The 15551-nt window shown below is 39.1% G+C and overlaps 1 protein-coding gene across 2 annotated transcripts in view; it reads right to left on the reverse strand.

Moving 5' to 3' along the window:
- Window positions 1-15551, reverse strand: part of ECPAS (Ecm29 proteasome adaptor and scaffold) — a 135369-nt gene that overhangs the window by 8656 nt on the left and 111162 nt on the right. For both annotated transcript variants that reach the window (XM_056117289.1, XM_056117290.1), the window contains 13 exons: window positions 14730-14880; window positions 11790-11855; window positions 10287-10376; window positions 8196-8262; window positions 7262-7353; window positions 7116-7182; window positions 6708-6899; window positions 5945-6153; window positions 4895-4938; window positions 4606-4798; window positions 2918-3056; window positions 766-871; window positions 160-248 (listed from right to left, as the gene is read on the reverse strand). In XM_056117289.1, coding sequence (XP_055973264.1) covers window positions 160-248; window positions 766-871; window positions 2918-3056; window positions 4606-4798; window positions 4895-4938; window positions 5945-6153; window positions 6708-6899; window positions 7116-7182; window positions 7262-7353; window positions 8196-8262; window positions 10287-10376; window positions 11790-11855; window positions 14730-14880 — 1505 coding nt within the window. The remainder of the gene's footprint in view (window positions 1-159; window positions 249-765; window positions 872-2917; window positions 3057-4605; window positions 4799-4894; window positions 4939-5944; window positions 6154-6707; window positions 6900-7115; window positions 7183-7261; window positions 7354-8195; window positions 8263-10286; window positions 10377-11789; window positions 11856-14729; window positions 14881-15551) is intronic.

Below are 15551 nucleotides of genomic sequence, written 5' to 3' on the forward strand. Positions count from 1 at the left end.
AAAGAAATAAATTAGTAGCTATTCACAAATTTACTTCCTAGCACAAAATTGAAGTATATTAGAAGTTTAGATTCTGGAAAATTAAAATCAGGACCCCAAAACAAATTAAAAAAATAAATAAAGTCACAATTCCTTATCATGTCAGCTTACCAAACTTACCCAAAGAATATGTGATTGATTTACAGGTTTCAAGAAGAATTTCAGCCAAAGCCTCAGGATCTGCATGCTCTTCTTCTAAAAGCATTAATCTACACAAATGAGAAAACAGAAATGAATCAGAGAGATCACTTAAAGGAGTGGAGTACATGCTTTCATGTATGTCCCCCCTTTTATAATGACTGACTGAGAAATACTGCATCAAGAGGCCCAAACACTGAACCATCAAGCCTGCACACACAGATGGGCTGAGTACAAGTAGGAATTGTTGGGGTCACAGCAGCTGGCCTGAGACTTTGACCAAATCCCCTGCCTCTGGAAGCAAGACAGGAATGAGCTTCAGGATGCCCTGAGACCTCCTTGGGAGGCATCCCGCAACCTGCCCAAAAAGAATCTCTCCCAAAGAAATACTCCAAATATTCTGGCATAAACTATATAGATGGACACACACACACACACACACACACACACACACACACACACACACACACACTTCACTTTATGTAGCCACAGCTATTAGCTTTAAGATCTATAAGAATTTCATTGATTACATATAGAACACTAACGCAGGGCAAAAGGCAAAGTAAATAACTGAATGAAGCAACTTACCCTTGAAAAAAGGCATTCATAGACTGCAGAACTCCTAGCTGCACTTTCCACGTGCTGAGTTTTAGTCGTTCACACATCAACTTGCACAGCTCCTGGCGATGACAACCTGGATAAAAAAAGAAAGGGACAAAAAAATATGAAGGCACCAGTGACAGAATGTTAGTGAAGGGGCAGGGAGGGGGAGAGAGACAGACAGACAGGCAGACAGAAGAGCATAGAGATACACAGAAAGAGGGGGCTAGGGAAAGGAGAAAGAGAGGGGGGAAAATTCCTTTCATTCAAACCCCAAACATTAACAGAGTTTGTGATCAATTCTCTAACAGATCTCCCTAATCACAAAAGTTCCTACACAACCGCAAATGTTCACTTACACCGCAATATCCTTTGCCTCCAAGAACACAGCATCTTAACCTTACTCTCTTTCACCTGTGCAATGCCCTGAATGAAAGCCCAAAAATTCAGTATTCTGGAGTCCAAAAATTCTTTTCTACACTACAAATTGTCCAGAAGCTTACCGCAAGTCAACAGCACTTTATTCCAACTACACCTATAAATGTAACTGTCATTAATAACCAAATGAAACCGGAGTTATAAAACCCAATCATGGATTACTTTTAAAATGCTGTAGAATTTAGTGTCATTCAAATAAAATGTAAAGATAAATGAAGGTAAAATCAAGGAAAGTTCCTTAGGATTGCTTACGAGGCTACAACCTATTTTCTTACTTTCAAGAAACCAAAACCAGAAATTATAAATGCTACATTGAGTAATATGTACATGAGAAACCAGTGGGACAGTAAAATTCTCAAAGGTCTCCAACAGGCAAGTGGATATAAACATTTATGTGACATCCTAAAATTAACTGCCATGTTAATTTTGACTGTATCACAGACTTTATAGGACTCCTTACTTTTATTGTTCTCTACTCATCAAGCAAAGTTTAATAGTCCTAAAGAAGTAAGTGGACTTCGCTACCATCTGAAACCAAGAAAGAACACTAAAATATTTGTATCTTTTGGGAAATATTTTCTATGCATAATCAATATACCTTTTAAAGCACTCACAAAGGCTCGAACATAATCTAAAGTCTGATTTTAGACATATCTAATCAACCAATCAGCAATATTTTTTACAACATTCAAGAACAATTAATTGCTCTGTGGGAACCAAAGTGATAGTACATGAGTTAAGACACATGCCCTGCATGTAGCCGACCCTAGTTTAATCCTGGCACTATAGGCTGGTCCCCCAAGCATCAGTGGGTGCAATCCTAGGGATCTCCGGGTAACCTCAGACATTAAAGTGCCAAAGAAGCATCACATCCCTAGGTTCCTGCATTGAACACGAAGCACAATCAGACGAAAATCATCCATATGGGGAGGTACTCTCCACCCCAGTATCACTTGGGAAATCCCCGGCAAGCTACCGAGAGTATTCGATATGCCAGACACAGTAACAACAAAGTCTCCAATGGAGACGTTACTGGGCCCGCTCGAGCAAATCGACGATCAACGGGAGGGCCTTTACTTACATTTTAAAAAGAAAAATAAAAATCAATACTGATCTTCAGTGGGAAACAATGAAGAATCCTACATCTACAAAAGTCAAGAGAAGCATCAACCAATGATAGGTATCTTTTAAAAATCTGTCCAAAGACAACCAACTAAGTAAAACCTAGTCCAGAAGTAAAGATTTAATCTACCTAGTCCTGAGGAAATACCTTTCCAATTCTGAAAATGTCTCAAAACAGGTACAGAAAAACAGAGATTTCACTTGCCTAATGAGGATTTGGTAACAAGACTAATATTTACCCTTCAATTTGTATATTAAAATCAACCTTATATATATAAGCCAGGAGACATCGCAAAAGAAATCTACAATGCCAACAACTCTTATCTCAGGCTTCCAACCTCTAGAATTGTAAAGAAGTAATTTTCTAATCGGTGATGCTTTGTTTTAGATACGCTAGCAAACTAATACAACGTTCAGTGAGATTCTTCAACAATGGACAAGCACAATTTATGCTGGATAACGCTCACTGTTAAATGAGGCTATTCAAGAAACGACTATGATTCGTCACACACAACATTTTTGCCTTCATCAAATAACATCTGGCTACAGCACTGCCAACACAGGTTCTGCGCTTACTTACTCTGGGTCTCCACGTTGTGGGGCCAGGCTTTGCCCAGGCTCTCAAAGGCTCCCAGCAAAGTTTCCAACTGAAGCTCTTTTTCCTTCTCATTTTCATCTTCATTTTTATTTGTCCGAATGCCAGTGCTTTCGGGTGAGTACTAGGCATGTCAAAGGGAAAGAAAATAAAGTCTGATTTTTTTTCTTCAAAATTGCAAATACTATTAAAAACAAGGGTACAGAACAAGAGATGTTAACCAAAACATAAATGCTTAATTATCAAGTAGGAGTTTTCAAATTTCCAACAGGAATAATAACGGTCTAATCGATTTGATAAACCCTTTAAAGAAATCTGTAAGCAAAGGTGAAAATATATATGTAGTATCTAGAGCACCACATAGAAAGTCAAATTAGAATTATGGAATTAAAGATGCAAGAACTCCATAAATATCTAATCTCACACTCTTCCTTAATAAGATAGGCCAATAATTCTTTAATAAGCGATTAAGATATGCCTTAAGGAAAGAGGCCAAGAGGCGACTTGTGCTAGCTGTTGATAACAATCAACTTAAAATGCAATTCCTCCTAGCCTACCTATATGCTATCATTATGTATGTAATAGATACTAATTAATGTCTTTTGGGGCTCCCCAATGTGGACTACCATTGGTGCTTAAGGACTCAAGGGCCATTCTCACAGAGTCTAGGCCAATGGCACCTGACAGTTCAGTGGTAGGGTTCAATGATATAGTGGGTCTCAGCCCTCTGGTGATGGGTACCAGTAAGGCCACCCCAATAGTATTCAATAGTCTCCAGGGTCATGTCTGATAGTTCCTGGGAGACCAAGTAGTGCCAGGTCATTCCTCTATACTATTTCTGTACTATCTTAAAAGCTTGTCTTATCTTTCTGACCCTCTGAGTTGTTTTATTTCAAGAAAATCACCACAAGTTAACAGGAACGTAAGAATAAGAATGCTACTTAAAATATCTGGTTCACAGACAAAATGAGAAAAAAAGACCCTGCTTTCTCTGAACTAGTACTTTAAAAAGTACTTCATTTCCCAAATAAGACCAAAACCTTTTTTATTTCACACTAAAGTCCACCCAACAGATGGCAGAAGCAACAACAGTGACAGTCTGACTTCTGTGGCCTTGCTCTAGGATGATGGGGGTTGCTTCTGTATCTACTCAATTAACCTACTCATAACTATGACAGAGGTTTGCTCATTCACGCCAATATCCATTCTCCCTCTTCTCCTCTGGAGGACAAACAGGCCCATGAACTGAAGACTAGTTTTCTCACCTCGTCGAGAGCCAGATGTGGCTGTATGGCTAAATACTATAAAAAGAAAAAGTGGAAGTACCATAGGGAAATTTTCAGGAATAGTCCTTAAAACAAACTAACATGCCTGTTTTGTCCTTCATTCTTTCTCCATCTCCTGTGAATCCAGACACACTATGGACAGCGAAGACAATCGCCACACACTAGAGATGGCACAGCTGGCCTCTGTGAGGAGTCAGAATCTCACAGAAACTATCATGTGAGAGACAACATTCAATGTTAAGACCATGATATTTTTATATTTTCAGCTATTTGCAGTTAATATACTAATCCAGGGAAAAGCATGCAAATAGAAGACAGAAAATCTTAAAAAAAAAAAAAAACAGACATTTTTCAAAGAGTGCCAATCAACATCTAAGTGGTCATTACCTTCTTGATGAGAGGTATGACAATGTCGGAAAGCTCTTGGAATCTGTCTTCTTTGGTTGCCTTCAAGACATCCCCTGCACAGCTGATTGCTACCATCTTGTATTTCAGATTCTCTTTACAACACTCCTTCAGAACAACTTGGAGGATTTCATTTGTGCTGGGCTGATTGGGCACAGGCTTTTCCAGCTCTGCACTACAAGGTCCATACAAAAGCATCAGAACAGTTAATAAAGGCTGCAGCTTTCGGGTTTAGTGTAAAAAATGGCATCTTCGTTGAAAGAACATTTACCTGCAAGCTGTCACCACACAGGCAATGGCTTTCAATAGTTCTTCCTACAGGGATGAAAGATGGAAGAACACCATTAAGGACATGAGCCTGATGCACATTCCCTAGACACTGACTATAATTCCCTCAGGAATATTTTTAAACTATGACAACAAAAGCCAACTATTTTCTCTTAAATGTACTTTGTTTTATAAGCATGTCTGCAAAATTTTATCTCAGACCTCACAAGCTAGAGAAACTGTCTTGAACTCCATTTCATAAAACATACAAAACTAAGTTGCTCCTGTGTCAAGAGGCAGAAAAGTAAACCACTGAATCAGAACTAAGTGCAACTCTTCGAAAATACTGCACTGATCACTACGGACCTTTAGATGAAACATATCCATGTTGAAAAAAACCTCATATTCCTCTTGAGTGTTCACTCTTAGTACAATACTCACACCACTGTATCATAAAAATTACTCATTAATACACACCCAAGAGATGGACTCAAAATCAAATCTCAAACCCAGGTCTAGACAGCTTGCCTTGCTCTTCATTCAATTTCAAAAGGTACCCAATCCTGATTGTGTCTTAAATCAACAAACACAACATGTAACCACTTGCTTTAAATCTTGAAGACCAAAGCAACTGTACAGCAAACAGGGTATTTGCCCTGCATGAGGGCCAAACTGGGTTCAATTCCCATCATCATATATGGTCCCCCAAGAACTATCAGGAGCAATTCCTGAGTGCAGAGCCAGAAGTAACCCCTGAGCATCACCAAACCCTCAAAAACAAACAGGAAAACGTATCTTGGAGAACTGCACGATAAATAAGAGTCAGTTTCCCACATGATTGCACAGTATTTAAGGATACGTAGCACGTGATGACACTTTAGTGAAATATCGCAATCAGATGAAAGTTTACCCAAATTTCCCATCAACTAGAAAATCGGGCTCACAAAAATCAATCCATCCAAACAAAGCCTCATAAAACCAGATTCTCAAAAATACAAGGTCGTAATTCTTCACGGAGACCTTAAATTTAACTGGGCATGAATGGTTCCTTTACCTTTCCTGCCCATGTCCGCCCAGCTAGGCCTTGCAGTAAAGCGGTGAGTATCATTCCCAGGTATGGAGGTACCAGGGAGCTGGTTTGTTTTGCAATTGACGCCATGGCAATTGCACCCTGGGCTTTCATTTTCCAGGACGGAGACTGTAAAGCCTTCTGGGTAATGGTAATCAACTCTTGCAGGTATAAGCGAATGCCACCAAAGGAACCTAGGTTATAAAAAAAGCAAAATTACACAAGCTTTTTTAAGTGACAAAAAAATTCACTCACTTCTCTTTCCTAAGTTAAATAACAAAACAAGGATCAATCTGAAACAATGATTCTCAACGAAACATCACACCGCTTTAAAGAGAGAAAGAGAGAATGTAGGTAGTCATAGGTTAACTTTACAACAGCAGGATTTTATAAACTTGGTTACGTCCACGGGAAGGTTATATGCAATAGCTATCACCCATTAATATTTGTCAGGGTGAAAAACAGTGGTGAAGTACTACTCTAAAATAATTCTCTAGAGCAACATAAAATTGCTGTTTCACTCTAAAAATAAATAAAACTATTACTTCGCTTGGGTAGAATTTCTATTCTCAAGCGACAGTGAAAAGTAAATGACTGAGTATAACCTTGAGAATAGCAATCTGGACAGCCTTCCAATCAAATTGAATATATGTTGTTAGAGTGATGAGAAAATAACTACAGGAAGATGAGTAAAAAAATTCTTGCTGGGCTAAGAAATAGTTTTAATTCATAGGCACTGTTCACTTACCAGGTACATTTTCTTGCCACACTTCAGTCCATAAATTACATTCTTCTTTTTCTGTTTTCTCCTCATCGGCAATTTCATGCATGCCCAGGAATGCCAAAGGCAGAACTTCTTTGGCATGATTCTTCAATACATCAGGGCTGTATCGTCCAATAGCGTGTATAGTCAAAGCACAAGAGGTCTTGTAAATGGGTTCTAGAGAAGCAGGGGGAAAAAGTGATTTTTATAAACTTTTTTTTAAGAACAAATGACCTAAGATTACTAGCTCAATTTGTACTATATACAGTAAAACAAACAGGTCAGAGAAACTAGAAATTTTAGGGGGAAAAGGTACATTAAAAAAATAACAAGATGTGATTTGGTTTCCCAAACATTTAAATTGTAACTGTAAAAAACAGGGGAATCAGGTACCTTCTTTCTCCATATACCAGCCATTAAGTTTCAGCAGGAGTTTTTCAGTGCTGCTATCACGTGAGGTCTGAAAAAGAAACAATCCTATTGATTTATTTCTCATTATGAAGTTATAACTACCTAATTGTTTAGAAATGTCAACTCACCCGAACTAAATGGCCCATAGCAAATGCACATGATTTCTGAATTACACTGTTCCGATCTGTCAGGCCACTAAGCAAAGCACTCATGAGTTTACCTATCAGAAATAGAAATACAACAATCTAATATCCAATTGACCAAATGTTCTGCTCTTTTCCCAGAAACGAGACTGCTATAATTAATCTGTTCTGTTGTTACTGTTAGTTGTGGAGGCCATACCAAGCAGTGCTAGGAGGTGCCGATGGTCCTGGGGGTCAAAGCCAGGGTTCCAAAGATGCAAGAGATACGCTCTACCACTTGAGTCAGATCCAATCCCCTTCCAGAACCAAAGCAAACTTAACCCTGCAATTAATACTTTATATATGATTTTTTTATATCCCCAATGTAGTAGCTTAGATCCTGTAACTGTTATATTTATCCTATACATTCGCTTTCTTCTTAACTGACGTAAGACTGAAACTCCATCTGTATTGAGAATAGTGAGGAAATGTTGCAAAATTGAGAGCTACATAAAGTTCATTTGCCCCATCTAGAAATCAATCTATGAAGTGAAAACTAACTGTAAACGGTATGCATGTGAATCCTAGAGAATGCCAAATATTTTCAAATCCTTATACTACTAAGAAATAATTCAAGACTCCAGCAGGAGTAATTCTTGAGGGCATAGGCAGGAATAACCCCTGAGCATCACTAGGTGTGACCCAAAAGGCAATAAATAAATAAATGAATAACTCAAAACTGAAATTTAAAAAACTCGCTAGAGTTGACCATTCCTGCAACTTGTGTAAACAAAAGGGCAAGAGAGGAAAAAATGAACATGTCATAAAGATACCTGAATGGTAAGTTTCCTTTTAAAACCCTGTCACACACACACACAAAAGCCCTGTCATACAAGGCATTATATAAAAATATCACTATTCATGTTTCTGATAAACTCACCTGAGTATGGTGTTAGGTCCTGGGGACACTGAGTGGTTAATGATACAATGACGCTGGCACAGCCTCCCTACAGGGTTAACAAAAGCAAAGATGTAAGTTTGACATAGCAATGTTCTGTCAAACCTCCTATGGCAAAAATCTGAAACAGGGCTAGAGTGATCGCACAGTGAGAAGAGCGTCCACCTTGCAAATAGCAGACCTGGGTTTGATCCTTGACATCCTATATGGTCCCCTGAGCACCACTAGGAGTCATGCTCAGGGGACCATACGCAGAGCCAGGGTGACTAAGTGCAGAGCCAAGAGTAAGCCCTGAGCATGACTGCCAGGTGTAGCCCAAAAACCCCTCCACCCCCCAAAAAACACTTTTTAAATAAATACATGAAGCCTTACAGCCCTTTCTGATTCAACCTAGAAAGAGGGAAATTATTGACATAATTTTCCCAATGCTTGCAGCCAGGAAGATGGTATTCATAAATACTATTTAAAATAAATAAAAATTGGCATAATTCTTGAGAGGACAACATATCACTTTGTCTATGCATGTTCTACTGTTGCTAGATCTAGTAGTTTATCTAAAGGAAATGGCTTCAGATGTGTTCATCACAGCTCCCTAAAAAACAAAAAGACCTAAAGGAAATCAGTGTATTGTTCCTTGATAGGTTAAAGATGTTCCTCCAAGCACTGCCAGTTGTGGTGTGAGAGGCCACCAAGCATGCCAGAGGGCCTGAGCAGAACCACATCCTTAGGCCCTAGCACTTAACCAACAGACAAGTGTCATCAGGAATGGCCCCTGGGCGCCCTCAACAACACTAAGGAGGCCAAAATTAAATGAAAACTAAAGGCTACTACATTCACACAATAGCTCCAGGCTTCTAAAACTACAGTCCTGAGCCCCAAGTGAGATCATATAACTGAATGTGGGGAGAACCTCCCCAAAAAAAACTCTAAAACAAATTTATGATTTCTTACCAGCAAATGTTTGATTTGTATATTTTCTATACTCATATACCCAGTGTTAGGAAAAAAAGTTCTAAGGAGACAGGGGTCGTAAATAGAAAAAGTTTAAGAATCCCTGCGGAGACGAGTGATTTTTAAGCTTATTACACCACGGACTAGCACCGGTCTGTGGACAAGCTGTTCAGCAGTGATCACTTCTCCACAGACAAGCAGAAAATTCTGCAGCCCAGCACCAGGCCATGAGACAGTGGTTGAAAACCACGAAAATAGACTATTACTGGCCATTAAAGAGGATACTGTAGATGACAAGTGCATAAAAAAAGAAATAAAGAGAAAATCAAAAAATTAAAAGCAATCATAAATAAACATAGTTTTAATCTTCTCTTTATTTAAGGGCTGGAGCAATAGCACAGCGGTAGGGCGTTTGCCTTGCATGCGGCCAAACGGGCAGCCCTGGGTTCAATTTCTCCGCCCCTCTAGGAGAGCCCAGCAAGCTACAGAGAGAATCTCACCCGCACCACAAAGCCTGGCAAGCTACCCATGATGTATTTGATATGCCAAACACAGTAGCAACAAGTCTCACAATGTTACTGGGCCCACTCGAACAAATTGATGAACAAAGGGAGGACAGCTCCTTATTTAAAACATTAAAAAAATCAAATATAAGTGCTAACTGTATCAGGAGAAAAAAAGTGTGAGATGTTTAGACTTAAAAAATGGAGGGTGAGGTCTGGCACTTGAAAGAAATTGGAGAGGAATAAATTTTCTAATCCCACTCTTATTGACCCCTGCAGTGAAAACTATTTATCACAACTAAAACAGCCATGCCCAAATAATGAGATAAGCATTTCTATTAATAACTGATAATTAACAAGGAACAATGAAAGCGTACACTGGACAACCAGGGGACAAAAATGGTCCCACTATTTCTGTAGACAATGTTTACTGAGTAGGTACACGTTCTATATCCAAATGAGTTATTTATTAAGTTAGAATAGGACCCTAAAACAACGGAAAATAATACTTGGTTTTATAAAAAATAAGAATTTAAACATGATGACTGCTATGTTTTGTAGCACATATCATCCAACCCAACAGATATAAATTCCTCTCGTGAAAAATGCACTTACTTACCTTAGTTCCAAGACCTACACCACTTCTGATCAGTTCACATAACCTAGGAACTAGTTCACTCAGCACAGATACATCAAGATATTGCAGGCACTTTGGAAAAGAAAATAATTATAAAGTTAACATTAACAAAATTAAGTAGAAGTTAGTAAAAAAAAAAAAACTACCCTTGTCAAATATATATACGATAGATTTTGATTTGCCCTGATTTCAACAAATCAAAACCACACTTGTACTACAAACAGATAAACTATTCCCCACTGCTTAAACATAACTACAAAAGCAATGCAAAAAAATCAATTTACTAAAGGAGAAAATAATGTATACTAAAGAAAAAAATGGTCTCCCTCAAGGAAACCCTAAAACAGTCAGGTATGGCCCCAAAACAAAAAAGAAAAAAGAGAGAGAGAGGAAGGATGAAGGGAAGGGGAAAAATGATCTCTTTGGGCTTATTTCTTCATCACTGCATGTTTTTTATAAAAGGCCCTGCCCTTGGGACCAAAGTAATAGTACGGCGGGTAGGGCTCTTGCTTTTCACGTGGCCAACCAAGGTTCAAGTACCTCGTATGGCCCCCTGAGCCCCACCACAAGCGATCCCTGAGCACAGCCAGGTGTGACCCAAAACCCAGGGAAAAAAAAAATCAACGCTTTATTTGTGAAAACGTAACAACCTATTTTCCATTATTGATGAACATGCTGTATAATAGTTGCCAGCTTTCCATTTTCTCCAATAATCCAGCAAAGATATGACAACTTAGACCAAATGTTGGTGATCAGTAGGCACTAAAAATCATGCACTTCTTTTCAACAGTGTTATGATCTGCTTCCAAAATAGCTCCCAGTTAACTACTTCAGGGTATAGACAGCAGAGTTGCTTTAGTTAATTTAAGCAACTCCTAATAAGACCCCTAGAACGTTAAAGTTTAGAACTTCAGTGCCAACCAGCAAATTACAAAAATCTGAACCTTTCTAAATAGGCAAACCCTATAATAAATAAACCTTGAGAAATCGCTCATGTAACACATACCCAAATAGATTCTGGCATTTAGAAAATTCATTTAAGAATAAAGAAGAAAGGGATGGGTACTTGATCATTGCATAACTGAAACCCAAATACAAAAATTTGTAAGTACCTCATGGTGTTTCACTAATAAAAAAAAAAATGAACCTACAAAAAAAAAAGAATAAAGAAGAAAATAAATAGTTTACTAAGAAAAAACAAATCTTTGGGGCCGGAGTAATAGTACAGTAGGTAGGGAGCTTGCCTGGCACGTGGCCGACCTGGGTTCAATCCCCAGCATCCCATATGGCCCCCAAGCATCGCCAGGAGTAACCCTTGAGCATAGCCGGGTATGACCCAAAACACAACAACAAAAAAAAAAAAAAAAGAAAAGAAAAAAATCATAATAGCTGCTGATTCATTCTCTCCTTCATTTAATAAAGTCTGAAAACTCTGAACAATCACTCGAAGGTACACCAACGTTGGCATCACATTTAGGCACTGACCATGTTGATTGTTTCCATCATGGGAGAGGATTTGGCAGCACTGAGCCGGGCACTATCCATCGCAGCCTGAAATATACAAATTCAAGGAATTGAGAAAGAGTCAACATATTCTCCTGTACTCTTAAGTGGACTTAATGTCCAAAGTCAATCTTTTGAAAAATAATATATGCTGGGGCTGGAGTGAAAGCACAATGGGAGGGTATTTGCCTTGCATGTAGCCAACCCGGGTCCGATTCCCAGCACCCTATATGGTCCCCTGAGTACCGCCAAGAGTAATTTCTGTACAAGAGCCAGGAGTAACTCCTGTGCATCACCAGGTGTGACCCAAAAAGTAAATAATAGTAGTAATAATAATATGTGTATAGCAGAGACGAGATCATCCTGTGTTTATCCTTCTTCGGACTTACTTCACTTCTACCGTGTTCTCTAGTTTCAGCCAAGTTGCAACCAACTGTATGATATTTAAAAACATCCCTTGAAGCTGCATGGTATTTGTGTGTGTGTGTGTGTGGAAATAAATGCCACACCAAACCCATAGCCTACTTGCTGTGCTAAGCGTTATAATGAATAATGAGGTGCATTAAGTCTTTTTGGATATATAATAACAGAACTAGAGAACGCAAAGTGTCAAAGGGAGGATACTTAGATCATCTTAACCCTAAAGTCTATTACTCTGACCCTAATGTAGAGAAAGGAGAGGACAAGGGAGTAAAAAAATCGATCCGAGAATTAATAAGAGGAAGATGCGATATGAAGCAACAGCGGCAGGAGTCAGGGAGTCGGGGGCACACGGGAGTGGCAGAATAGATGTTATGTCGTGTCTACTAACTAAACCACAGCGCCAACAACACTGAAAGCAGGAGATCCAAACTACGACAATCAAACTTAAAAACGTGCCTATCATGGAGGGAGGGGGGTGAGGAGGAGGGAGATGAGAAGAGAGAGTCCTGGATGGGGCTGGTGCTAGAACACTGTATGCCTGGAACTCAAATATGAGTGACTCTTTTTTAATCACTGTGCCTTAATAAGAAACCGTGTGTGTGTGTGTGTGTGTGTGTGTGTGTGTGTGTGTGTAATATATATGTGTATATATTATAGATAGGATCCGGAGTTCTGATCTTCGTCAACGCTCAAGAATCAGGGACGCTGTCTCATTTGCCAAGACATCAAAAATCAGATGGGCTGGACACGTAATGAGGTTTACAGACAACCGCTGGACTAGAGCCATTACTGATTGGATTCCACGGGACATCAAAAGATCACGTGGACGCCCACCTACAAGATGGTCAGACTTCTTCATCAAGACCCTAAATGATCGGTTTGAGGCTCTGCATGTTCCTAGAACGAACAGATGCCATTGGGCTATGCTAGCACACAACCGGGATGAATGGAGACGTTACTGGCACCCGCTCGAGTAAATCCATGAATAACGGGGATTAAGTGATATATAGAAAATCTAACATACAAATATCTCTAAATTATTTTCAACAACATTCTACCATTTACCCATGGAGTCAGTACCTCAGCACAGTATGAAATTTTAATACGTGTATACTTCAGCAACAACTACCAACTACTGTCCTTTTTTAATGCACGCATTTAAAGAATAAAATAGATTTTCACATACACATGATAACACCTCTAACAGCAACATCAAGTAATAGAAAGCTTATAGCCTGATTTTAAACTGAGTTTAAAATTAAGTTTATTTGTGGGGCTAGAGTAATAGCACAGTGGGTAGGGCGTCTGCCTTGCACGTGGCCAACCCGGGTTTGGTTCCCAGCATCCCATATGATCCCCTGAGCACCGCCAGGAGTAATTCGTGAGTGAATAAGCCAGGAGTGACCCCTGTACATTGCCGGGTGTGACCCAAAAAGAAAAAAAAATTCAGTTTATTTGGCTTTTGCAGCCTATAACTACCAAAGTATTTGAAAAAGCACCCACGGAATTCTCAACAGTAAGTACTCACAAGAAAATAACACTACCCTTTTATTATAGGGGATAACATTGTATACTCTGTGTTAAATACTCACAAAAACTGTGTTTCATCCATAATAGTTTTGGGGATTAAACTCGGGGCGGCTGCAAAGGTCTGTGGCCCTAACCCTTGAACTATCTCTTTGGCCCCTCATTTGTACACAATTTTTTAAAATAAGATTACAGAGACTAGAGTCATTATTTCTCAGAGTGGGTGACACTGTCCCTGGTTGGGATAACCTAGAGGGAGAATAGTAGTCTTACGTGTAACTGAACAGAGGGCTCTTTTCTGTTTGTTCACTTAAGAAAACAGATAACATGAGAAGGAGGAGTCATTTTTTTTCCTAAAAAAAAATGAGGGTAGGTCAAATAAACTTGGGACCTCTGAACTAAACAATTACATTTTATCTGAAAAGCAAAATAATTTGAGACTATGCTACAGTCTATACAAATGTTTACTAGTATGACTGTAGTGGTCTACAGAAGGATTGTATAAACTCAATCCTTAGAAAAATAAATGAACATGAACAAAAAAACCTATGGTAAATAAATATCAAAGCTTTTTTTTGGGGGGGGGGGATGAAAGTGTCATTTTTTTTTCATCCAATTCACAAATAGTCATCTTCTTGCCTGCCTCCACAACCCCAGGCCCCCAAGAGAAAACTAGACACAGGAGTGTTGGTGATGATCCACTACAGCAGTAAAAACCCCTGAAGGGAAGGATTATACCTAATGACGGTGCAAGTACTGTTGAGATGGACCTCAGGACCTCACTAGGGCTCTTCCTCCATAAAAACCAGTATGACCGGGGCCGGAGTAATAGTACAGGCGGCAGGGTGTTTATCTTGCACATGATCAATCCAGGCTTGATCCCTGAGTGACCTCTGAGTGCAGAACCAGGAGTAAGCCCCGAGCACTGCCAGGTGTGGTTCCCAAACCAAAAGAACTAGGACGTAATCTTACCTTTTCCTGGTCTGTAGCTCGGAGGCTCAGATAATTAAGAACTTGGGGTTCCAATACACTTAAGGACTCCAGAAGAGCAGGGATGAGTTTTGGTGCATGTGGTTTCAACATGGCTCCTGCACTTTTGCTAATCTTCACAAGAGTGTTAATGCTACAGGCACAGAAAAAAAAAAAAAAAACAACTCCTGGGTACTTCTGACCAAAGTAAGAAGTCTACAGATGTAATCATAAGGATGTTCTTCACTTACCGCATTCAATAATGCAACTGCTTTGTTACAAAGTCTGGTGTTGACAAATTCCAAGCAGATGGGAAAGTAGAAATTCACAAATGAAATTCTGTATTCTCTACTCTGCTGGACAATTTAGTAATCTGTCCTATGCAGTTTTGTATCATTTATTCCTCCTTCGTAACAAATACAGGCATAATTTTTCCCTGTTTGTATTATTATCAAGCATGTTCCAGAACAAAACTTCAGTATGGATCACTATGGTCTCTTTTTTTAAATCATAATCAAAACTTCACAACTAAAAATAATTTTTTCATATTATCTAATATCCAAATAGTAATAACACAAGGGATAGGATGTTTGCCTTGCACATGACCCACCCAAGTTTGATCCCTGAGTGATCCCTGAGTGCAAAGCCAGGAGTAAACCCTGAGCACTGCCAGGTGTGGCCCCAAAACCAACGAACCATGTTTCATATCATCTAACATCCAAATTTCCCTATCACTTCAAAATCTTTTATAAGTTGGTTTGTTTAATCAGATTCAGAGTCCAGCCACATCTTGCAATTTACTCTGTTTTAAGTAAAACAGTGTCC

Source organism: Sorex fumeus, unplaced genomic scaffold (genome assembly GCF_029834395.1).
Source record: "Sorex fumeus unplaced genomic scaffold, SorFum_2.1 ptg000034l, whole genome shotgun sequence".
Taxonomy (NCBI): Eukaryota; Metazoa; Chordata; class Mammalia; order Eulipotyphla; family Soricidae; genus Sorex; species Sorex fumeus.